General features: G+C 39.4%; 1 protein-coding gene across 3 annotated transcripts in view; it reads right to left on the bottom strand.

Moving 5' to 3' along the window:
- The window catches only part of atxn10 (ataxin 10), a 166,217-nt gene that overhangs the window by 136,383 nt on the left and 2,797 nt on the right, over window positions 1–27,037 (bottom strand). For all 3 annotated transcript variants that reach the window (XM_052030009.1, XM_052030007.1, XM_052030010.1), the window contains exons 2-3: window positions 19,247–19,444; window positions 865–950 (exon numbers count right to left, since the gene is read on the bottom strand). In XM_052030009.1, the coding sequence (XP_051885969.1) occupies window positions 865–950; window positions 19,247–19,444 (284 nt within the window). The remainder of the gene's footprint in view (window positions 1–864; window positions 951–19,246; window positions 19,445–27,037) is intronic.

Genomic DNA, 27,037 nt, shown 5'->3' on the forward strand with positions numbered 1-27,037 from the left:
TTGGGAGTCTGATGTCAGGCATACAACCAATGTGGCCTGCCCAACATAGATGACCGAATGTAATGTTTAGGGTGTTTGCTTGGGAGAGAATGCTGTTTTTGGTTCCCTTATCCTTCCAGTGAATATGGATGATTTTGCAAAACAGCTTTGGTGGCATCTTTCCCACATTATACTACTCCTACCATCACTTGGTTAACCTGCCCAGCTCCTTTTTTGCAGACACTGCTTACTGCTAACTTTCCTACCTATCTTTATGGTATCAGCAATCTTTATTAGTTTATGCCCTGCCTTTTCATCTAAATCATAAATGCAGACTTGTGGTACATAACAATTAACATCCTATCAACCCAAAAGTGACCTTTTTATTCTTTATCAATTTTAAGTTCTTTAAATAATTCCCTGTTCATACCACATTACCCCTCCACTCCAACCCGTGAGTTCCTATTTTATGTAATGACATTTTGAGGGACCTTTTCAATTTTATTTGAAAATCTAATTACACTACTTTCACTGGTTATCCTTATCTTGTCTGTAAGATTCTATATCCTCCAACTCCATCAGATATGCAAAACAGGATTATCCTTCCAAATAACTGTGTTAGCTCTGCCAAGTTATATTCTTAATGTTGAATACTGCAGGTAGGGATTCCTGAAAGAATTTCTATCCAGAGTGTATATTAGATGAAAGTAGAGATATTACTAGTAATTATGACACAAAAAAAAACATGGATCACATTTAATGGCATCTAGGATCATCATGAATCTGGATTTGAGGGAGAAATTCTTGAGGGAATTGTGCGGTAATTTATGTCAGCAAATGTTGACTGGGCCCGGTCAATTGACAGGCACTAGTGTAGTTTCTTACCTGCTGACAATGTATCACTCTCAAAACCTCTTAACATGCGAAGAAGCTGGAGAATTTGAACAGTCGGGTCAATCAGACCTACAGTTCTGAAAGATAAAATAGACAAATAAGACTAGCATATGCATTAGACAAAAGATGGATTTCTTGATGTTATTTTCTCCATTAGCACCATGAAAAATTCTCAGGCCATCAAGTCTGCTCACAGAACTCCAATAATGCCAAAAATTAATAATGTAGTACTTGGGAGCATTTTTTTTAAAAAAACACTAATTTACCTTACCATTGCCAAAGCAATCAGCATCATAACCTACAGCATTCCCTAACTAGCAAAACTCTACTCTCATCAAAAAGGTGCACAACCAACACCAACAAACCCTGGGTAAACAAAGAATAACTTTAAAATGAGCTCCTGTCAAGCCCAATGTTGCAATTAGGATTTATCCAAGCCTCCATCATTCTAATAGACACCAGACTTTGATATTTCCTGAACCAATATTTTCATTGCAATACTCCCCATGAAACCCTTAGGACCATTCTTGCTCCTAATGCCAAAACAAAAGGTACCTAGTAAGACTGGAGACCCAGATTAGATTCCATTGATGATGAGGTAATTATCTCTTCAAAAGTAGGACGCTTTAGTTATGATGAATAGATTTTAGTGTCATAGAGTCGTACAGCATGGAAACAGGTCATTTGGCCCAGCACTTCCACGCCAATCAGTGGGGATCCATCCTCATTAATCCCACCATCCTGTACTTGGCCCGTAGTCTTAGATGCCGAGGCAATTCGAGTGCTTGTCTAGACACCTCTTAAATGTTGTCCATGACACTGCTTCCACCACACCACATCCAATCACAAAAACAGCCCTCTACCATCACCTTCTGCCTCCTACTGCCAAGCCAATTTTGGATCTAATTTGCCAGTTTGCCCGAGATCCCATGTGCCTAACCTTTTGCACCAGTCTCCCACATGGGACCTTGTCAAAGGCCTTACTGAAGTCCATTTTCAAGAAGAGGAGAAAGGAGATACATTTTTAGGCAATCACTTCTCAAAAGCTACACAGACGCCACTGCAGATAGACCAGTAAATTAATAAATGATGAATTATGATTCTATAGCAGTATTTCAAAAATAAAGGGAATCCTCCCTGATATCTGACCTCTTTCAATCTCTCAACAGCTAAAAGCAGATTATCTGATCTTAATCACACAGCTGTTAGTAGGACCTCTCTGGGTGCAAGTTGACTGTTATGTTGCTGCATTACAAAATATGAAATTCTTAAAGAATATGAGGTCCTGATGTTATCCAAATCTATCGTATTTCTGTCCTTATTAATTTTCCACCTGACGAGGAGATTATAAACGGCAGTCCTTGTTCTACGAACGGCCAGTCTTCTTGTTGACCTCAGCTTGTGGAAAACATGCGAGGGCTACATTCAATTGCAGAATACCTATACCTTTGAGGTTTTATTAAATAAGTAAACAGCAACAGGTCTGGAGAACTGCAAAAACTCAAGCCTTAGGGATAAGCCTCAAATTTAAAACCCAGAACACACCATTCAGATAAGTTGGAACATAGAACAGTGCAGCACAGGAACAGGCCCTTCAGCTCACAATGTCTGCATCAACCGTGATGCCAATCTAAACTAATCCCATCTGCCTACACAAGGTCCACATCTCTCTATTCCCTGCCTGTTCACATGTCTAGATGCTTCTTAAACATTGCTATGGAATTTGCTTCTATAATCTCCCCGGCAGCATGTTCCAGACACCTACCACCCACTGTGTAAATAACTTGCCTCGTAAATCTCCTTTAAACTTTTCCCCTTTCACCTTAAACCTATACCCTTTATTATATTCCATTTCCATTCTGGGAATAAACACTCTGACCATCTACCCTATCTATGCCTCTCTTAAATTTTATAAACTTCTGAAAGGTTGCCCCTCAGCCTCCAATGCTCTAGTAAAAACAATCTAAGTTTGTCCAACATCTCCTTCTAGCTAATATTCTCCAATCCAGGCAACATCCAGATGAACCTCTTCTGCGCCCTCCCCAAGGCCTCCACATCCTTCCTGTAATGTGGCGACCAAAACCGTACACAATACTCCAAATGTGACCTAATCAGTTTTATACAGCTGTAACATGACTTGCCAACTTTTAAACTCAGTGTCCCAACCAATGAAGGCAGTACGCCATATGCCTTCTTTACCAACCTATCTACTTGTGATTCAAGCCCCACCCTTAAGACCAGAGTGCAATAATCTCAGCAGACACATGGATATAGTGCTGAAGGAGAGCTGCATAGTAGGAGGTGCAGTCTTTTGGTGAAACAGTAAACCAGGGCAGCATTTGCCTTTTCAAGTTATGTAAAAGATCCCAAAGGAGTCAATGTCACTAAAGCACATTATCCAATTGTAATCACCTTTCCATAGTGGGAGCTTGCTGTACACAGACTGGCCACAGCATTTTCACTATTACAACAGTAATCACACTTCAAAAATGCTCTATTCACTGTACTGTTTGTGGAGCAAAGCTCTGAAATATCTACCACCCTTTGGAGTATGGAAACATCTCCTAACTTCACTTGCAAGAAGTACTTTCTCTCAGTCCATCCTCTTGGTATCATGAAAACTTTGTTCAAATCACCCTTTAATCTTCTAAACTCCAAACAATAGAAACACACCACGTGTAATTGGTCTGTAGAATTTTCACATATTAATACAAAGTAAATAACTGAGTTTTTCTTCAATAGCAAAATATGCTGTCAATACAGTTCCTGCTGATCATAAAAATAATCTAACATTCATCAGAGAAATTCTTAAATCAAGATTCAAGTTTAAAGCTCCATAGCATTTTTCATTTTTATCCAAAAAGGTTCTCAATAAATTTGGTTGGGAACATAGCAAGCTTTTCTCAATATACATGGATACTGCCACTCCTACTCATCAGTTGGATCCTCTAAACTGCTCCTGCATTCCTGGTGCAAATAACAGGCCACTGTATATGCCATTCTGCCAGAAACACCTGAAGCAAAACACCAATTTTTAAATACTTTAATGAAGAACCATTTGATTATGGGAAAAGTACACAAGTAGGGTATAGAAAATGAGAATACAAAAGGGGAAACAGATTGATAGACAGGGTTGAATTTGATGGTCTGAAAAGAGCCAAGGGCACTTCAGCTTACCATTCCTTGAGTTCATCTTCCTAATAGGGCTGCCAATCACTACTTGCCTCTAAATCCATCTGAACAATTAACAGGAAGTACAAATACTAGCGTATAAATTAACTGTATCCATTGTAAAATTGATGAAACAACTAACCAAATTGTGATAGCTGGGAAATAGAGAAATGAACAAGTTATTTTGTTCAAATTAGCCGATAATTCAAATTTCTTCACACCAAATGAATAATTTATTGACTTACAAAACCTCAGAGATAGTTACAACACAGATGGGGGCCATTAAGGCTGTTGAGTCCATACCAGCTCTATGAAAGAACACATATCCAGTAATTCAATTATCTGCAAAAACAAATGAATTATTCGTAGAACGGATATTTACACAGAGTTTGGTAAAACTCGAGGACCAAGTGACAGAATCAAACAAACATGCAAAAAAGATAATGAAATATTGGGCTAATAATAATAGTTCCACAACTCTGATAAACTACCACCAAATTAAGCAATAAAGAAAGTATTTTTTTTCTAAATTATGTTATATTTGCCATTATTCTCAATAAGATATTGCTTTTATGCCCCCTTTCAGAAAATTCCTAGAGAAATATGGTTTATCATAATAACTTTTTAGACAAATTAGAAACAGAAAGTGGAATATTTAGATATCTTGCCAGACCTCAAACTCTGTACAACTGAACATTCAATGCACATATGGTTAGTATAATATTCTATTGTTCACACATGACCTTCAAATTCTCATTTATTCTAGTTGAGGCTAAATAGCAGTTAGTGGCCTGAGAACAGCTCAAGTAAAAGATTTTATTACAGTTCAAGTTATCAACAAAAAAAATGCACAATATGAATGCTGCTGATATTGCAGAACTGCAATTAGAACGGAATCCTATATATAAAAAACAAATAGAAAATATTCACTTTCACTCATAACCATGAAAGTACTGAATTAAAATGAAGAATTCTGCATTAAGGTTACTGGGAGTTCAAACACACTCATAATCTCGGATGTAATTCATATCCATCAAAAATCAAGCACATAAAATAAAGTTTATGTCAATGTTCTAGCAGCTTCAAAACTGTTAACATCAAACTGATGCAATTACAGATGACAAAAGCTATTGTATTGGGTGGTCTTCTACCACCCAATTTTGGTCCCTTTTTAGGGATGATTTTATTATATGCTGACATTTTATAATGCAGAATCTGGTATTTATAAGAAGTGATCATGGTGCAGAACAATACAAGTTTGATCTTCATGGTCCTTGAATGCATTCTTAACTTCACAGGTTTGTGCCCATCTTTCTAAACTGCCTCCCTGAATCCCTCCAGCACAGTTTCAGCTCTTCTCAGCACCTAGGCAACCCTGGTCAAAGTTATGAATGACCTCCTCTGTGATTTCAATATATTTTTCCACCTTGACTTTCCTCAAACTATCTCAGCTGCTTCAGTCAGATTGAAACAATGAATGAAATGCTGGCATGCGGTTCATCCCAAGGTTGAGCTTTGAAGGCTATATTCTATGCAAATACAGAAACTATTCAAGAGCAGAAGCTATACTGCTGAGAAACAGAAAATATAAATAACATCACTGACGTTTGCAGATTCAAGGGTGAGAAAATTGATCAGCAAGTTGAGAACTAGACTTTTACAGCCCACTTTGTGTCTGTAGATCATTCCATTCTTTCCCTTGTCAGATAAGGGGGACTTCCAATGGGAGACTCCATTGATATCAATTGTGATGCAGGAAGAATGATTATATCGTCAACTGTCAAAAGTACTAATGAGAAAGGATTAACAATTCTCAACAGTGATTTACAATGGGCACGCTTCACATCAGAACAATGAAAACCAGCTTAACAGGCTTTCATATTTGAAATTAAAAGAAGCTACCACCTGTTTGAGGAAGGCACCTACAAGACCAATTGCCTTATTCGCTAAAAATAAGCTGCATTCAAATTTATTGCATTTGGTGCACTCGATGTGGGCTCCTCTACATCAGAGAGACCAAACACAGACTAAGTGACCGCTTTGCTGAGCGCCTGCACTCCATCTGCCATCAGCCATCCGGAGCTCCTGGTTGCCAGCCATTTTAATTTCCCTCCCCATTCCCATACTGATACACCTGGCCTCAGCCTCCTCCACTGCCAGGGTGAGGCTAAACGCAAACTCGGAGGAAGGGTACCTCATATTCTGCCAGGGTAGTCTTCAATCCAATGGCATGGCCATTGAATTCTCCAACTTCAGGTAATCTGTTCCCCCAACCTCCCCCCCCCCCCCCCCCCCCCCCACCGTCCCTTTTTCTCTCCTCCTGGTCTGGCCAGTTCCTTCTACACACACAACCAGTTTTTTGCCTCCACCACTTCAAAAATAAAATGGGTGGAACAGTGGGGAAAAAAACACCACTGGTGTCAGCAATAGGCACCCACAAAAAAAATGACCATGACTTAATTTTAAATGTTATTTTTATTTTCCTGAATTTGAGTCAGAAGACATAATGAATGAAATAAGCAAGTAAAATCAGTTGCAGGCATTTGAAACAAACCGATTTTAATCATTAAATCAGTAAACATTTGTTGTATTTGTGCAACAAATAACTAGCAAATACTGTATGTCATTGCGCACAAATAATTCAGGAACCAGAGTTTCCTTTTTGAAGGTTACCACAGTCCAGTTTCTGCTCTGACAGATCACTAGTTCAACAAAGCAAACAGAAAATCAACATAATATACTTTACTAACTCTGAAAAATGTAGATACAATGGGTAACAATTAGGATATTAACCACATTTAATGCTAATGCATTTGAACAAAGAACATAGAACAGTACAGCACAGGAACAGGCCTTTTGGGATCGTGCTGACCTTATTTAACTAGTAATTAAACACCTAACTAAACGAATCTCTTCTGTGCGACATCGGCCGTCTTGACTTTTCTACTCCCCTCACCTACTCCAACCTTACCCCTTCTGAATGCTCTGCCCTCCACTCCCTCCACACTAACCCTGATATTGTCATCAAACCGGCCAACAAAGGTGGTGCTGTGGTAGCCTGGCATACTGACCTCTACCTTGCTGAGGCCAGACGCCAACTCTCGGACCTACGCCTGAAGCATAACCCCACCAGGACATTATCTCCTGCACCGTCACTGACCTCACCACCTCGGGAGATTCCTCCCCCCCCCCACCCCCAACCACAGCTTCCAGCATAATAGTCCCCCAACCTAGGACTGCCCATTTCTATCTCCTCCTCAAAATCCACAAGGAGGACTGTCCCGGCAGACCTATTGTCTCTGCATACTCTTGCCCCACGGAGCTCAAAACCTCGTACCTGGACACTATCCTGTCCCCTGGTCCAACCCCTTCCCACTTATGTCCATGACACATCACATGCTCTCCAACTCTTCCATAGCTTTAAGTTCTCCGGCAGACACAACCTCATCTTCACCATGGACATTCAGTCCCGATATACCTCCATTCCCCATCATGACAGCCTCACTGCCCTCTGCTTCTTTCTTGACCAGAAACAGAACCAGTGCCCTTCCACTAACACTCTCCTCCGCCTGGCTGAACTTGTCCTCACCCTTAACAACTTTACTTTCGATTCTTCTCCCTTTGTACATACCAAGGGCATAGCTATGGGCCCCAGCTATGCTTCCCTCTTTGTTGGCTACGTTGAACAGTCTCTGTTCCAAGCCTACCCCGGCCCCATTCCTCAACTCTTTCTCCACTATAACGATCACTGCATTAGTGCCAGCCCTTGTACCCATGCGGAACTCGACAGTTTCATAAATTTCGCCACTAATTTTCACCCTGCTCTGCAATTCACTTGGACTATCTCTGATACCTGTCTCCTTCCTCGATCTTTCCATCTCCATCTCAGGAGATTTCTTATCCACTGACATCTTTTACAAATCCACTGACACCCACAGCCGCCTTGATTATAGCTCCTCCCTCCCTGTCTCTTGCAAGGATGCTATCCCTTTTTCTCAAATTCTCCGCCTCTGCCACATCAGCTCCCATGATGAGGCTTTCCACTCCAGGACATCTGAGATGTCCAACTTCTTTTCTAACCGGGGCTTCCCCCCGACTGTGGTCGAGAGAGCTTGCACTCACTTCTCTGCCATTTCCCGCACCTCCACTCTCATCCCACCCCTCCCAGACCCAACAGGGATATGGTCCCCCTTGTCCTCACATTTCATCCCAGCAGCCTATGTATCCAACACATCATTCTCCACCACCTCCAACGGGAGCCTACCACCAAGCATATCTTCCCCTTCCTACCTTTCGCAGGGACTGCACTCTCCACGACTCCCTAGTTCACTCTTCTCCCCCAACCCCAGGAACTTTCCACTGCCCCTGCCATAGATGCAACACCTGCCCCTACACCACCTCCATCCAGGGACCCAAACAGTCCTTTCAGGAGAGATAGAGATTCACCTGCACCTCCCTTAATATCATCTACTGCATTTGGTGCTCCGAGTCTGGCCTCCTCTACAATGGAGAGACCAAACACAGACTAGGTGAGCTTTTCACAGAACACCTGCACTCTGTCTGTAACTGCAATCGCATCTCCCTGTTGCAAGTGACTTCAACTCCCCCTCCCACACTATCACTGATGTCAGTCCTCGGCCTCCTCCACTGCCAGGAGAATTCCAAGTGCAAACTGGAGGAACAGCACCTCATTTTCCATCTTGGAACCTTGCAGCCTAATGGCATGAACATTGAATTCTCCCACTTTAAGTAATCCCCATAACCCACCCCACCATGCTTCTCCTCTTCTTCCCTTTCCTAGCCTCTTTTTTTTACACCCACATTTTTCCCCCCTTTCTCTCCTTACTTTTGACCCATCTCCCGGTGGATCTGCTCTCCTCTCCTCCCTCGCACCTGCCTATCATTATCTCTTACCTGCATCTACTTATCACCACCTTGTGCCCACCCCACCTCCCCTCTTCTGTCCACCTATCACTGCTCTGCTTTTCCCTCCTATATATTGGGCTTCCCCATTTATCTTCAGTCCTGACCCGAAATGTTGACTGCCTGCTTTTCTCCACAGATGCTGCCTGGCCTGCTGAGTTCCTCCAGCATCATCGTGTTTTTCATCTAGATTCCAGCATCTGCAGTCCTTTGTTTCTCTAATCCCTCTGTCTACACAATGTTCATATCAGCCCATTCTTTGCACATTCATCATTCACATGCCTAGCTAAGAGCCTCTCAAACACCTCTATCGTATTTGCCTCCACGCCCACCCCCGGCAAGTGCAATCCAAGCACCCACCACTGTAAAAAAAAAGGACCCAGCACATCTCCTTTGAACTTACCCCCCCCCCCCCACCTTAAATGCATGACCTCTAGTATTAGACACTTCAACGCTCGGAGAAAGATACTGGCCATATACTCTATCTGTGCCTCTCATAATCCTATAAACTTCTATCAGATCTCCTCTCAGCCTATGCCATTCCAGAGAAAACAACCCAAGTTTGTCTAACCTCTCCTTATATCAAATGCTCTCTGATTCAGGCAACATCCTGATAAACCTCTTCTGCACCCCTCCAAAGCCTCCACATCCTTCCAATAATGGGGAGATCAGAATTTAGTGCAATACTCCAGATGCAGCCAAACCAGAGTTTTATAAAGCTGCAACATAACTTCCTGACTCTTGAACTCAATGCCTTGACTTATAAAGGCAAGCATGCTATGTGCCTTCTTTACCACCCTATCAACCAGTGCAGCCACTTTCAGGTAGCTATGGACTTGAACCCCAAGATCCCTCTGTAAGTCAACAATGTTAAGGGTCCTGCCATTAACTGTGTCCTTTCTCTTTACATTTGACCTCCCAAAGTGCAACATCTCACACTTGTCCAGATTAAACTCCATCTGCCATATCTCCGCCCAGATCTGCAACTGATCTGTATCCCACTGTATCCTTTGGCAATCTTCTCAACTATCCACAACACCATCAATCTTTGTATTGTCTGTGAACTTACTAACCCATCCATTCATGTTTCCATCCAAATCATTTATATACATCACAAACAGCAGAGGTCCCAGAACAGATCCCTGCAGAACACCATTTGTCAAGGAACTCCAGCCAGAACAAGTCCCATCAACCACTACCCTCTCGTCTATGGGCAAGCCAATGCTTAATTCAAACAGCCAAGTCACAGTGGATCCCATGCATCTTGATCTTCTGCATGAACCTACCATGTCAAAAGCCTTACTAAAATCCATATAGACAAATCCACAGTTCTACCTTCATCGATCACTTTCATCACCTCCTCGAAAAACTCAATGAGGTTAGTAAGACATGACTTGCTCCAAATAAAGCCATTCTGACTGTCTCTATTAGGCTATGGTTTTCCAAATGCTCATAAATCCTATCCCTAAGATCCTCTCCAATAACTTCCCTACCACTGACGTGAGACTGACTGGTCTATAATTACCAGGATTATGGCCAGGTTTGAATGGCAAGCTTGTGGGGAGGCCCATAATGGTCCCCTTAGAAATTCCTCAATGGCCACTGAGGAATTTCACCGAGTTTCCTTCTTCACCTTGATTTCTCATTCTCCTGTTAGATGGCATGTTGTACTGCACTGAACCAGTCTGGCCAAGGGAGTGGCAGCTTCTGGAGCACAAGTCTTCAGTACTATTGCCAAAATGTTGTCAGGGCTTTGCTGTATCCAATGCTTTTAGCCATTTTTTGATGTCACATGGAGTGAATCGAACTGGCCGAAGACTGATATCCATCATGCTGGGGAACCACTGGAGGAGGCAGAAGTGGATCAGCTACACAGCACTTCTGACAACAGCTTCAGGATTTGCACTGATATGCTGGTCTATCCCATCATTAAGAATGGATTATTTGTGGAGCCTGCTCCTCCAGGGAGTTATTTAATTGTCCAGCACCATTCACAACTGGATGTGACAGGACTGCAGATCTTAGATCTGATCGATTGGTTGGTGGGTAATGTTAGTAAGTAAATAACCCAGAAATGTGCCACAAGGCAGAGGTACCCATGATATGTGAATCACCATAAATGGATATACCATTCTATCATTTGCTTTGTGAAAATAGGGGCACTGACAGTGAACACTAATGAGTATCAAGAAATTGCAATTAGAAGAAGTTAAACTCATCACAAATATTGAATCCAACAACCCAAGAATCATTTTCATGATGCCACTGAACCTTTCCATCCCATAACAGGAATAGTTAGAACTATATTCCTGCACAGAGTCATAGAGTTGTACAGTGAGCTCAACTGGTCCACACCAACCAAGATGCCTTATCAATGCTCGTCCCATTTGCCAGCATTTGGCCCATAGCCTTCTGAACTTTTCCAATCCATGTACCTGTTCAACTGTCTTTCAAAAGTTGTTATTGTACCTGCCTCAACCACTTCCTCTGGCAGCTCATTCCACAGAGATACCACCCCTTGTGTAAAAAAAAGTTGCCCTCAAGTTCCTATTAAATCTTTCCTCTCTCACCTCAAACCTATGCCCTTTACTTCAACCCTGGGAAAAAGACAGTGCCTTCATCCTATCCACGCCCTCATGATTTTATGCACCTCTACAAGATCATCTCTCAGTCTCCTACACTCCAAGGAATAAGGTCCTAGCCTGTCCAACCCCTCCCGACATCTTAGTCCTTCAAGTCCTGACAATATCCTTGTAAATCTTTTCTGCACTCTTTCTAGTTTAGTAACATCTTTCTTATAGCAGGGTGACCAAAACTGAACACAATGCTCCAAGTGCGGCCTCACCAGTGTCCGTACAACTGCACTATGACCTCCCAACTTTTATACTCATTGCCCTAACTAATGAAGGCCAGTGTGCCAAAAGCTTCACCACCTTTCCTACCTATGACTCCACTCTCAGTGGACCATGTACTTGTACTCCAAGGTCCCTCTGTTCTACAACATTCCCCAGGCCCTGCCATTCACTGTGAAAGTCCTACCTGGATTTGACTTTGCAAAATGCAACACCTCGCAATTATCCAAATTAAATTCCATTTGCCGTTCCTCAGCCCACATACTCAGCTGATTAAGATCCCTCTGTAATTTTTAATAACCTTCTTCATTGCCCACTCTACCACTTATTTTAGTGTCATCTGCAAACTTACTAACCATGCCTTGTGCATTCTTATCCAAATCATTTATATAGATGACAAACAACAATGGGTCCAGCACCGGCCCAGGGCATACCATTAGTCACAGGTCTCCAGTCGAGAAACAACCTCCTACTGTCACCATCCGCTTTCTACCATCAAGCCAATTGTGCATCTAATTAGCTAGCTTTCCCTGGATTCCATGCGATCTAACTTTCCAGAGCAACCTACCATGTGGAACCTTATCCAAGGCTTTACTGAAGAACATATAAACCACATTTACGTCCCTGCCCTCATCGACTTTCTTGGTCACATCAAAAATCTCAAATTCATAAGACATAATTAACCTGTCTTTCCAGATGTACGTACATCTTATCCATAGTAAATTGTTATAGAAGGTTTTTTTTAAATTTAAAATACATGCAATACTTTTTTTTCCTTTTCTCTTTGTCTCTTTTAATCACATCTTTCTTTTCCTCAGCCAACTTACAATTTTAAGTTACATAAATTTATATATTATAAATTTTCCTTCCTTAAACCTGCTTTTACCAGAGAATTTTTTTTCTGTTCCTTATCTTCTACCAAGTTTGCACTTCTTACTGATGCTCTGCCCAGGGAGGTTTATGTCCAGTGTTTAGTTCAATGGTTCATACTTGACTGCTGGCATTGTAATGTTTGTGGACATTATTAAGAACCTCGATAAACATTCCCAGTCCTGACATAGATAATATTCCCTTTTCTTAAAGAAAAGCACAAATCTCAAAAATTTAATTATTTTATTCAAAACTTTACCTTGATTTATAATGAAGTTTTAAAGGTTGCCATGACCTGATGCTATATCTTCAAATGCAATGTCTTTTTAAAAAAGATTCATGTGCATCCATTGAATCACATTAATATTACAGATAACGTATTTTGTGATGATAGCTTTATTTGTTAACAGGAAACAGTGGATGACAATTGTTACAGACTAGGTTACTATTGGTGAATGTCCCTTTAAGATAGAGCATAGTGGTGTGTGTGTGTGTGTGGCGTGCTTATGTCAACAGAAGGTAAAGGACGTAATGACGTTTTTGAAGCAGTCAGTCTGAAGGAGACAGAGACAGAGACAGCAGCCTGGTTGTCTCTATCAATGGACGAGAAACAGTAACTGTGTCTGTCACTACAATCCATGTATAGATTTTTGGAGTAATCCAGTGGAGTCCACTTTGTCGTTAACCTGTAGAAGGAAACAGGTATTTGCGTGGACGGCCACATCTCGGATGCCTTTCGGGGTGGCAGATGCTTCAGAACAAAGCAGTGGAGTTCACTCTGTTGTTGACCAGTAGAAGGAAACAGGTATTTGTGTGGACGGCCACGGTTTGAGCAGACACTGAGGTGTCATTTGGGTTCCAGAGTGGAACATTTGGATTTCGTAATTACTCTCTATTTTCTCTCTACATCTACGTTTTGTCTTCAGTCAACAGTGGCTTTGAAGAAGCCTTTGCTCACATTTCACCCTACGGCTTGCTGAACTGAACTTTAAGAACCATTCCTGGACGTGGAGTTTGGGAAATTTGCCACACACACACACACTCTCTATGAGTTTAGTTTTTGAGGTTAATGTTTAAGATTTAACATTTTTACTTTTATTTTTCTTATTATCATATGTAGTTACTAATAAAGTAGTTTTCAACACTTATCACATGACTCTGAGTGTTTCTTTTGTTGCTGGTTTGTATTTTTCACTCGGCTCAGGAACACCAATGGGTTATGATCTGTATACACAGTCAGTGGTTTCTGAGCAGTGCAAACATATACACCGAAATGCTGCAAGGCTAAAACAAGTGACACAATTAGTTGCATTCTTTGTGCCTCCTCTGTTGATGTCATATATGAATGGAATAAAGGAGAAATTCCTCTTCATTAGCAGAGAAAATGACTTAGGGTCTGACAATGACTATTTCTGGATTTAATGGCACTTCTTAATTTTGTATTTGGTTTACAATTAATCAGATTTAAAATTAGTTTTATTTCAATGATTAGTCTTCATGAGGAACCGGTTTCTTCCCAGCTCCACACTAATAGTGGTCCAAGAATGTAACAACTAAAATAGCTGAAGAAATCAATCCATTCCTTCTAAGCACCATTAATTGCCTTCATCCTGATGAATTCAATAAGGAGTCAACACCAATCTGAACAATTTTCTTTTAACAAAATGAAATCTTCACTGAATAGAAAATTTGGAGTGAAAACTGCTTGGTTTGCACGAGTACAAATTTGCTCAGATGTGAATTCATTTGTTACTTTTGATAAATTCTAAACAAATTGACAGTTTAATTCAAAGTGGAATTTTACTTTAAGATTCTGTGTAGTATTAAAAATTAAACATGGAAATACAGAGATAAATTTACACAGCTCGCATAGCTGAAAAAGCATTTTATCTTCTTTGTAACACTAAAGTTATGTGGTACAAATCTGATGTTAAGGAACAAAAGAAACAACATTCTCCATCAACCACATTCACACCATTGTTATTGCAGATCTAAACCCATTTTTGCAACAGTTCTCAATATCTCCCAACAACCTAGCTCTGCTACAGAACTGCAAGGATGTAGTTCTGATTTTAATCTATTATAAATGCTTTAAAATTATTGGTGAGAAAACCTCAAATCAGTGAGATTTTTTCTACAATTACCTCCTTATATCAACTTGAAAATAGTGAATTTATCACCCTTTCATATCCATCTCTAGCATTTCATTTGAACAATGTGATACAAGCACATGATGTCAACATCAACCACTAATAAAATGAATCTATGTACTATTCCAATAGTTCAATATAAATGTTACACCTCTTGAACAAATGTTAATAAACTGTTCTAAGCCTCTCATGTGTGGTTTTAAATATTTTTCAATTGTCCGAACACAGGCAGAATGTAAGTACATTGAAATAGTGCATCAAGTCAGCAAAGAAGTTAACATACATTTGCGAAATAGCTCTGACCTTTAAAATGCGTTCATGTAGAGCTCTTGCAGAAAAGAAACAGTCAAAATTTGTGAAACACATGATCTGAGAGATTATTTCTGGACCATTTTAAGAATAATGTAATACAGGAGTCACTGAATACACCTATACATCTTCATTGAGCAGTGTGCTTTTTCCAGCTATGCATGCAGTAGGTTTACACATGCCTGATGGATCTTTGGACAAGGCTTGAAACAATTTGAAGATTGGGCCTTGGTAAGTCACTGAAATTTCCGGAGGTAGAAATGAGTTGGTGAAGACATGGACAGCAGCCGTTTTGCATTCGCTGAAGCTTGGTAGTGCTAAGATGGTAAGTCTATCTAAGAATGTTCAAGAAGATTCAGGCAAGATGTCAAGATAGATCAGAGGCAACCAGTGGTGTAGAGGTGTAAAAAAAAGTCTAAAAATAAAAAAACTAGAAATAAATAATTTACAATTAACCACTGCATCACAATCCACACTTTTTGGTTCACCAAGATAGTGGTTGGGGTGATTGAGAGAAATCAAACTCTCAATTAAATCAAAATTTTACACGCAACAATAAGAAATTCTGAAAGTGAACTCAAAATTAAATAAAATCCAGAACATGGATAATAAAATGATCAGAATCCATTCTGATACCTGATAAATCTTGCCACCCAACCGACAGTAGAGACAAAGCCATTTTAAATATTTTAAACAAAAACTTGTTTTTACTTTCAATGTAACTTTTAAGTAAATTAAAGATACAGACCATGGTTAGTTGGCCATCAATGAAGGGACTTCAAAAGCCTATTTAGCACCACCTTCAGCTGTGCATCTAACCCACATCACACATCCCAAAGTGAGTTTTCAGTCGGTTCTAATGAAGTGATTGAGATATTCCACCTGGCCTCAAGCACCTGACAATGATGCCATCTAGCAGCCAATAACACTGAAGAATTCTTGAAGATGACAACCAGAACATTATAAAAAACAATTTTTTGACAATTTTTAAAAACATTTACAGGTGTTATAAATCAAGACGGGGGCATGCATAAGATTAAATAAGAAGCTGAAATGCAATAAACAAATTAATAAATATAATTTTTTTTTAAATCTGAAAAAGTCACAGAATTTTGATACAGGGATAACAATGTGAAGATTTGTGTTTAGAGATAGGGCTTGTTAAGAGGTAATTGTGTCTAAATACACTATTAAAATACTTAGTTCATTCAATAAGGTGTAATCCATTTTTAAAAAGCACACAATTAACTTGTAATTTTAGGTTCTTTCATTGTAGCAAAGAAAATTGCTACAGCACACCAGCCAAGAAGCTGCAAATCAATGATAGAAATTTTGAGATTTCTAATATTTAATTGCACATTTCATAAGTTTCTGTCAGTTTTACAATGTAATGACAACGAATGCTGAAACTTCTTCTGTAACAATAGTAAAATCCAAGCCTCTAATTTTGTTGGCAATTACAAACTCAAAGAATTTGAAAAGCAGCAGCTCATTAAGATGTACATCCTGATTAGCATTCCAAGAACAACATGAATGTCACAACTAAATCCAAATGTTACCCATCATTCAGTAGCACTTTAACAGAATGGTAGCATCAAGAAATGGGTTTGCTAATCCTCTTCAAAGACCACAAAATAATATTTCATAGGAAGACACTCCAGTTTATATTCCAACAATCATGCATCAATTACTAAGTGTAGTGCCACACAATATATGCTCATCCACAACAAATGAATATGTTCATAACCAATAAATGAAAAATATATATCTGGGAATTATTTTTACTGTCACTCAAAATGAACTATTTTAGATTATTTCCTGTCACTCTCAGACTGAATAACTAGTCTTTTGTGATCTGCTTTACTTTATTCTGAATCACAGGCAAAGTGATTTGGCATAGGCAATAAAAATACTAGACTACCAACATGACCCACCCAATCCACCAAATGCACTGAATACAGTGAATTACATAAAGCTGGAACTAATCACTATCTCCATATGGGGTAAGGTCAGAAACGTGGGAATAAAAATGTTCTGCTTGGTAACACTAATTTCTAGTATGAAACAAGACTGCAATTTTTTTCTTTTTATAACTGCACTTTCCTCTCTATTGTAGATTAACAAGTTTGTCAGTGGATCTAGTCAATGTTACCAATGAAAAAAGGAAAGAAGTCAAAGGAATTCTGAAAAGTAGCTGAATGGTACTATTTAGGCTTTCAAAATGCATCAAAATGGCATTAAACTAAAACATACAATAATCCTATAAAATGCACTTTTTTTTCCCCATGTGATTTCCTTAACTATAAATATAGCACACTCTCATCTGGCAAGTGCTGCTTACATCAATGCTATAAAGGTCATGTAGATGCAATTTTATTGACTTGGTATGCACACAAAATCAATTTTATTAACATTGCTAAGCTATTTGTGAATGATTTTTGTATCCAACTGGATGATTTCAGTCTCTAAATATTATATCTGCATTGAAGTGCATCAGATCTGTCACTAGTCATTTGACACTTATTTTCTCTCCAAAATTTATCAAATTTAGTAACAAAAATCACTACACCGATAACACAAAGTCCATTTCATTCTTCTGTCCTTTTCACTACCACTCTTGGCATTTACACTTCATTCTCCCTGTGATTTTCCCACTTTTTTTTCCTATCATACATAAAAGTCTACAGCCATAAAAGGCAGATGGGAAAAGAGCTCCAACTTGCCTACTAAAACTAATAAGTCAGCAGAGAGCTCTTTTCCAATCCCTTCTCCAGTTGTAATACCTTTCCCCATATAAAAAAGTTCCCCTGAACCTTCTTCCTCATCCAGTGAGACTTGAAACAAATACTGAGCCCCAAGCTGTTTTCCAATTATTATTATCAACTGCATCTCCACATCACTGTCAAAAAACATTACATATAAAATTATATGATATCTGTTTCTGAAAGTACTCGCTTTGACTGGAAACAGAAACTCAGGAATTTACAACGTGTTAAGAATGGTCTAAATTACAATTGTAGCAAGAACTAATCAAGGTTGCAAGGTGGTAATTCTTAAGACTTTTCCTGTTCTATGATGTAGGTATGCATTATTTAGGCAGAATACTTAATTTTAGGGCAAACCTCTGTTGCGCAGAATGTTAACTCAATACCAGCAGTATTAACTCTCTAATCAGGCAATAGTATATGAATACAACTGGGCTGTTTTGCAGCAAACATGTCAGTGTATAGATTTGATTCTGCCCAAGCATGGTGTGGATGCTGTTCTTTTTCTTGCTGCATTCACATATTAAAGCATACCGCTAGTGCTTGAGGCACCCTACTATAAAACTGGATTAGATTACAGATGTCTTTTGAGGCTAATGGGCAAAAATGCAGGGCTTAATGTGAATATCTTCTTTCTTATCCTTGGAGAACAAAGCATCACATTATGAAACTGTCAGTCTCCAAACTTTTACACCAATAAAGTAAAAGGCAAAAAATACACCTGGATCAGACCAACCTATCTAAACACAGATGAGAATTTCTTTCTCTCAAGCAGTAGAATTTTCACACCCTTCATCCCTGAGAATTATGGAGACGAACTACCAAACTAATCATCTACCTGACAAAGCCATATTGATATTATCATTGCACAAACAATGTAAAGTATGTGCATGATCCTTCCATATCAAAACTTCTTTTAAATATTAGTTTGATTTAAAATCTTATGCACCAAGGATGAGATTTTATTTTACTTTTCAACCCAATCAAGAATTTCTTTGCAAAAATTATATTTTACTCCCACTGCTTTGCTTCACTGCACCATGCTCTACAGAGAGCAGAGTAATAATTACTCACAGGCCACACCAATATGACTACCAAACCACAAAGATATAGCTAAAATTGGAGTAGGATGTTTTCTCCAAGTTTCCATCCATCCTTGTGAGAAACCAAGTGTCAGTCACACAATACCCCACGACAGCACAGGTGAGATCATGAGCTCAGATCCTAGTTCACAAACTTCCAACTTACCACAAATGTTGAAAAATATATTTACTGTTTTACATGTTGTGCCAATGCGTTGCCTACCAGCCTTGTTCTATTCAAGTTTAATTACCTTATATGAGACTGGTTCTTGACACATTGTATGCAGGCATTTCTGAGACATCGGAAACATTCAGCAATAAGCTGCAAACAAGTTTCATATTGTTCATTCTTGCCACTTTCAGAATTCTCAGTGAAGACTTTTATTGCAGCCAACTGTCTTGTCAGGATGTGTGCAAATACTTCAAACACAGATTGTGTGGCTTCCTCCCTTAAAAAAAAGCAAAATAAAATCAGACCCACACTATATGCTGCAGATCACTAAATTATTGTACACAGGCACAGTCAACCCAATCACTAATGCTGAAGCAGAGAAGAGAAGAAGCAGAACAAAACAGATGTCAAAATAACATGACATTCATGAGAGGGTATTGTACTGGAGGAGACTCCAAAATTCAAATGATAGAAAACCATTGATTTTAAATGTGATACATTGAGGACTTTAAGACAGAGGAATGAGGTTGAAAGGCAAAAAAAAAATGACAGGATACACTCAGCTAGAGCTTGTAAGGATCAATAAATCAGAAGACAAGGCAGAAGAAGTACAGTCCAGCTGTGTTGAAGGAATGAATAAAGATCAGTGGTGAAGCTCCAAGTTGGTACACAGAACATGAAAAACCAAGGCAAAGTTGCAGAAGTGGAAGAAATCAATCTTGATAATGGAAAGATTGTGCTTAAATTCAGCTCAGGGTTAACATGAATGTAAATGAAAGAAGGGACCATTCAGCCACAGTGTGCGGCCTTAAAGGGTAAAGTTTTTGAAGGGAATCAAAGTTTTAGCTAGTTTTTTTGGAGTCAGGACACATCCAAAATTTCCCTCTGATTCTTGCAGACTTCAGCGAGATTCCCCCAATTTCTCGTCATAGTAAACATTTGTCAATATCTTCAGAGCTCAGCTCCCAGAAACCGGCAGTTGAGTTGCCCTTTTTTGCTCTACCTCCAATACCTGCGTGCCTGGATGTGAGCTTAACTGAAAAAATAAAATTAGGGAATGTGTTCTGGATACATCAAACCAGCATCTTACACAAAGTCATCAGACCCTCCATGGAAATGTGCTTTAATTCTTTGGCTGTGCATCCATAATACTTTCCTTACAGCTGCCACACACTATGTACCAAGCTAATAAAAGGCACATTTCTTTGGTAAAAATGCCACAGGCAGTCTAATATTAGACCGTGAACTTGCTGGGAAATCTGCTCACAAAGTCTGGCACAGAATCCACAAGCCCAAAAATATAAAATACCCACCCAAATTAGGAGGTGTTATACAAACTGAAGAAGTTGTTCCAGTTATGCAAGTGTGAGGAGAAAAGTAAGAATAAAGTTTTACTGCAAATACAAGCAATTTTTTTTTAAGTGTAAAGTTTTTATTTATTTAAGGACCTTTTCAGAATGACTTAATTCTCTTTTTAAAAACTTTAAATATATTTTAATATTTTAAATTTGTTTCAATTTTAATACTTCATGAACACTTCTGAGTGAAAGCTAAAATCTTGGCTCTGCTGTCCATTGTATGTTTTCTCAAGAGTTTTGCTGACAGGACATTCTGGCCTGCCTAAGCAACCTGGCAATAATGCCCAAGGCCTCATCATCGAGTCCAGCACATTCTTCTTTAGAGACAGACACAAGGGCAAACTTGGGCAAATGTGTACTTTAGCATGTGGATAGCAAATCACAGTCAGGACAAAGTTTAAAAATCTATATTGCACAGTATCCCACAAAAATCCCTCAACTATAGCCAATAATTTCTCATAAAGGTAGATCTACTTCTGGATGCTTCATTTTCTAAAGTGATAGCCCTCATTGATATACTTACAGGGCATTACTTCACATCAAGTGCATTCCATACCTGAACCATCCTTCAGAAATAATTCACAATAACTTACACATAGTCTGTAATCTCCACCCGAAATTTCTGATATACTGTATGCCCAACTTCTAAGTACAGCAGTTTGCAAATTCAAATGATATTCTGGTTACAACATACACTGACAAAAAATAAGTTTACAAAGCTTCAGTGAGCCAGATTCAATCCTCACCTCTGGTGCTGTCAGTGTAAAGTTTGCATGTTGTTCTGTGTCTCCAAGACATGCAGGTTGGTAAGTTAATTGACTGCTGTAAATTACCCCTCGTGTGTAGGAGAGTGGTGGAATCTGGGAGGAGTTGACGGAAATGCGGAGAGAACAAAATGGCATTCGTGGGCTGAAGGGCCGATTTATGCTGTACAACTTCATGAAATAAAACCAGCAGAGATTCAGGTTCATGCATCATATGTTGACTTCAGCTTGTGTTTAAAATCCTAAAGGATATAATTTTGCCTACAAACATGAAATGGCAGAATATGTGAGAGATTCAGGGCAGCTACACAACAGCAACAGGCAGGTGCAGTATGGCAGGAGCACAGTGACCCACAAAGAGGGCCTTCCCAGTGGTTTTGTTCTGAATTGCTGGCAACAGGTAAGAACATTTTGGTCCATTATCTCATTGTTGTGTGTGTTTTGGCAGGTGATAAGCACAGGGTTGGTAAGGAATATGATGTAATTAGAAAAACTCTCTAATAACTGTGAATTTGAAGGGCAGACTTGGCAAGAAGCTACTTAAATCCATTAATTGAAGATGCAGTGCAATTGAAGTAAAACTTAAATAATTATAATTGTAAATCCTGTTGGAAATAAAGGCTTATTTATTTATTATGATAATGAAAGAAGCCATTCCATCCATTGGGTCTGTGCCATCTCCCAGCAGACCAATCCTTACAGTCCCATTTCCCTTCCCCTTATTTTCCTGGAGACCGGCAACTTATTCTACCTCACATGCTCATCAATATCCCTTTAATTCTTTTGATATTTACGTAGTAATTTCCAGTAGCTGATTAGCCTACCAGCATGTCTTTGGGATGTGGGAGGAAACCGGAGCACATGGCAGAAATCCACACAATCATATGGAGAACAAGCAAATTCCATTCAGATAGCACCCAAGGTCAGTATTGAACCTGGGTCTCTGGAGCTCCAAAGCAGCACCACTAACTATCAACTGCATACTAGACTAATATCTGGAAAGGGTGGATTGTCTTACTAGCAACAGTTGGACAGGCTGGGTTTGGATCTGCTGGAGAGAGAGGAGTAAAAAAGTATAACTGAAACATATACATTCCTGATGGGTTTCAACAGAGTCAATATGGAGAGGATGTTTCCGCTTGTGGGAGAATCTCGAACTAGGGATCACCCATATAAGACAGAGGAAGTAAGATTTTTGTCTCTCCATGATCATAGTTGTTTGGAATTCTCATGCTCAAAAGGGCGATGGAAGCAACATCTTTGAATATTCATAAAGCAGAGGTACAGAGGTGAAGAAGCAAGGGAGTGAAGGATTATTGAGGGTAGATGAGAATGTGGAGTTGAGGTTATAATCAAATCAGTCGTAACCTTATTAAATGGTGGAGCAGGCTTGAGGGACCCAGAGGCCTACTCCTGCTCTTAATCCCTCTGGTCTATGAAACTCTGAGAATTCAAACTTGTTTGTTTTGTAAAAGCAAAGGAACTCAAATCCTCACATAATGAGGGAACCACTTCTCCAACCAAGAAAAACCAACTGATGTACACTAGTGAAATTCTGAAAAATCCACATGCTGAGGACGCACTACCTCTGGAAGCTCCCTTCAGATATTCTAAAGAAACTATCCAGCCAAAGAGATAAACCTGCAGCACAGGTGATATCCTACTTCATAAATTTCAAAGAAAAATGTTATAAAAAGGTACTGAACATAATTAAATAGGAAAAATTAAGCTGTGAAACATGAAATTCCTTTCACATCAGAGAAAAAGGATATTAAAAGGACTCAGACTTTTTTTGAACAAGACAATGTGACAGCTTAGTTTCCTTTCTCTTATTTGTAGATTTCACTGACAGTTTCAGGACTAATTGGAATATATTTGTTAGATTCTCACCATTTGTTCTCAAGCTACTTATCTCACTTTGGATTCATGTGTTCCCTATTCCTTTAGTTCTGATTAGCTACAATTTAAGGCAATTGATGAAGAATAACGTGAATCAAGAGTGGCAGAGAGCAAAATAATACTTATGGCTAAACACAAGACCCAAAGAGAAGTAGACTTCTTGCAGCATTTTTCACAGAAATATGGGCACAGGATGGGGAAGAAGTGAAGGGGTAGAATCAAAAGCAAGATCTGAGATACTTCTAAGAAGTGGAAAGCTAAGGATTGTTTTTTTAGAATATAAATTGATGGATAATGGTGTATTTACTTTTTAACAGGTAAATAATATTAACATGCAGGCTGACCACCAATTCACCTAAACATACATTCGGGAATCCAAAAAACATATATCCTTGTCACTTTAAAAAAAAACATACCAAAGTGCACTAAATCTCAGTTTAAGGAGGTGGCAATAGAGACATTGAATACTCTTACCAGCTGCTAAAATTCTTCTGAAATTATTCCCATGGATAGGAAGGTAGCAAGTGTGACCCACTATTTAAGAAAGGAAGGCAAGAGAAAAGAGGGATGCACTGACCTGACATACATCAGTGGTGGAGAAAGTGCTGGAGAAAGTGCTGGAATTTCAAATAAAAGACATAAAAACAGCACACCTTGTAAAGAATGAGCAAAGTCAGCATGAATACATGAAAAGAAAAATAATGCTTGACTAATCTACTGGAGTTCTTTGATGCGGAAATCAAAGTGGATTTGGCATTTTGGATTCTTAGAAGGCTTTCAATAAAGAGCTACAGAGGAAGCTGGTCAACAAAATTAGAGCACACACAGTACAGAGTAACATATTGACATGGATTGTGAATTGGTTATTGGACAGAAAGCAAAGAGCGGGACTAAACAAATCTTTCCCAAGTTGGCAGGCTGTGACTAGCAGAGATCTACAGTTGCTTGGGACCTGGCTATTCTCATTCAATATCAATGGTTTGGCAAAGGGCAGAAAATGTCACATACCCAAGTTTGCTGATGACATAAAACATATCCTCATCCCTATTCACAATGCCATCATAAAACATGATGGCATTGTGAATAGGGATGAGGATATAAAGAGGCATCAAGGGGATAAAGGCAAGCTGAGTGAGAGGGCAAGAACATGGCAGGTGAAATATAATAGAGGAAAATGTGAAGCTATCCACACTAGCGCACAAAAGAGAAAAGCAAAACTTTTTAAAAGCCATTGAGAGATTTGTAGATGTTCAAAGGGATCTGTCCAAAGATGTCCCAGTACACACATCAACATGCAGGTGCAGCAAGCAATTAGAAAGGCAAATGGTACATTGGCTTTTATTACAATTTCAATACAGGAGTAAAGACATATTGCAATTATACAGGGCATTGGTGAGGTCACACCTGGAGTATTGCATGCAATTTTGGTCTTAAAAAGGACACAAATGCCATATAGTGAGAGTAATGAAGCTCCAGTATTCTGGTTCCAAAGGTGGTGGCTTTGCAGTAAAATGATAGGACACAGAAAGAGGCCCTTTGGCCTACCAGATCTGTGCTGACCATTAAAGACCCATCTATTCTAATCCTATTTACCAGCACTTGGCCTGTAGCCTTGTATCTCTTATTGATTCAAGTGCTCACCTAGAACCTTAAATGTTGTGAGAATCACTCTCTCAGGCAGTGTGTTCAACATTCCAATCACCCTCTGACTCAAAACGTTCTTCTCCAGATTCCCTCTAAATCTCTTACACCTTAATCTAAACCTAGACACCTCTGCTCTGGGGAAAAAGATTCCTACTATCTACACGATCTGTTCCCTTTATAATTCTGTATACCTCAACGAGGTTCCCCATGAGCCTTCTCCACTCCAGGTAAAACAAGCCCGGTCTATCCGATCTCTCCTCATAAGTGAAACATTCCATCCTAACATGCTGGTGAATCTCCTCTGCACCCTCCCCAGTGCAAACACATCCTTCATATAATGTGGTGACAAGAAGTGTATACAGTATTCAAGCTCCGCCCTAACCAATCTTTTTTTTAAAGTTGTAATATAACCTCCCTGCTCTAGTATTCTGTGCACTGACTAATGAGAGCAAGTATTGTCATATGCCTTCTTCAGCACCTTATCTGCTGGTCAAGGACCCAGAAACATGTACACCAAGACTCCTCTGTTCCTAAATACTCCCTGGGGCCCTACCATTCATGGTGCTTGGCCTAATCTTCTTAGACCTCCCAAAATGCATCACCCTGCAATTATTAGGATTAATTTCCACCTGCCATTGCTCTGGTGTTTTACTAACTGGTCAATGTCATCTTGAAGCCTAAGATTATCCTTCTCACTATCAACATCACAATTTTCATGTCAGCTACAAACTTAATAATATCTCCTACATTCATATCTAAATCATACCTGTACATAACAAATAATAAGGCTCCCAGCACCAATCCTTGTGGTACACAAATGGTCACAGGCTTCCAATCACAAAAAAAACCATCCACCTTTACTCTTTCCCTCCTAGCCAATTCTGGACACAATTTCCCAACTCGGCTTGGATCCCATGGGCTCTAACCTTTTGAACTAGTTTCTCATGTGGGATTTTGTTAAAAGCCTTCCTGGAGTCCATTTAGAATACAACCACACGACAATAATCCATATGTTTTGTTACCTTTTCAAAAAATTTAGTCAAATTGGTCAGACAGGATCTCCCCCTAACAAAGGCTGACAATCTTTGACTATTCTGTGCCAGTCCAAGGGTAATTTGTGTATTCTCTAGAATGTAGATGAATGTGAAGAGAATCCCTTTTCAACCTTACAAAATTCTTCCAGGGCTCAACAATCTGGATCCTGGCTGAAGGATCTTGAGCTCAAATGAGGAGATACGAGGAGAAATTCCTCCATGAAGAGAGTGGTAAATTATAAACAGAGAGCAATAGATTTACCGTTGTTAAGGGAATCACAGGATTTGGAGAAAGTGCAGGAAAATGCCTCGGTAAAGCAACCAGCGTAATCAAAGACCCCACCCAAGACATTCTCTCTTCTCTGCTCTCCCATCAGGCAGAAGTTAGAAAAGCCTGAAAGCATGTACCACCAGGCTCAAGGACAGCTTCTATCCTGCTGTTATAAGAGTATTGAACGGTTCCCTAGTACAATAACATGGGCTCTTGACCTCACAATCTACCTCGTTATGACCTTGCACCTTATTGTCTGCCTGCACTACACTTTCTCTGTAGCTGTGACACTTTACTCTGTATTCTATATTGTTTTACCTTGTACTACCTCAATGCACTGTGTAATGAATTGATCTGTGTGAACGGTATGTAAGACAAATTTTTCACTGTACCTGGTACAAGTGACAATAATAAACCAATTCCAATTGGGGTATCAGATCAGCCATAGCTAGCACACTCAAAGGGCCAAATGATCTCCTGCTTCTACTTATTTTCTTAGAAGTGGTACTCATTCCTGTTCTTATAAAACAGGACTGTCTCTAATACAATAAAAACCACAGGAATGCAGGATTATTTAAAGGAAGTCCAAATATTTTTCAGTTACACAATATAAACTCAAGTTTCTCAATATCATAATTGCATTGGTATTGTATCATGCTGCTTGGCAAGTAATCCAGGGAGACCACAGTCATTGCGGATCAGTAATAACATCTCCTCGCTGACTTTCAACATAGGCACACCTCAAGGATGCGTGCTTAGCCCACTGCTCTGCTCTCTCTGCACTCATGACCGTGTGGCTAAGCACAGCTCAGCCATCTATAAATTTGTCAATGACACCACTGTTGTCAGTAGAATCTCAGATGGCGAGGAGGAGGAGTGAGATAGATCGGTTGGTTGAGT

The sequence above is a fragment of the Pristis pectinata genome, chromosome 15 (assembly GCF_009764475.1).
Source record: "Pristis pectinata isolate sPriPec2 chromosome 15, sPriPec2.1.pri, whole genome shotgun sequence".
NCBI lineage: Eukaryota > Metazoa > Chordata > Chondrichthyes > Rhinopristiformes > Pristidae > Pristis > Pristis pectinata.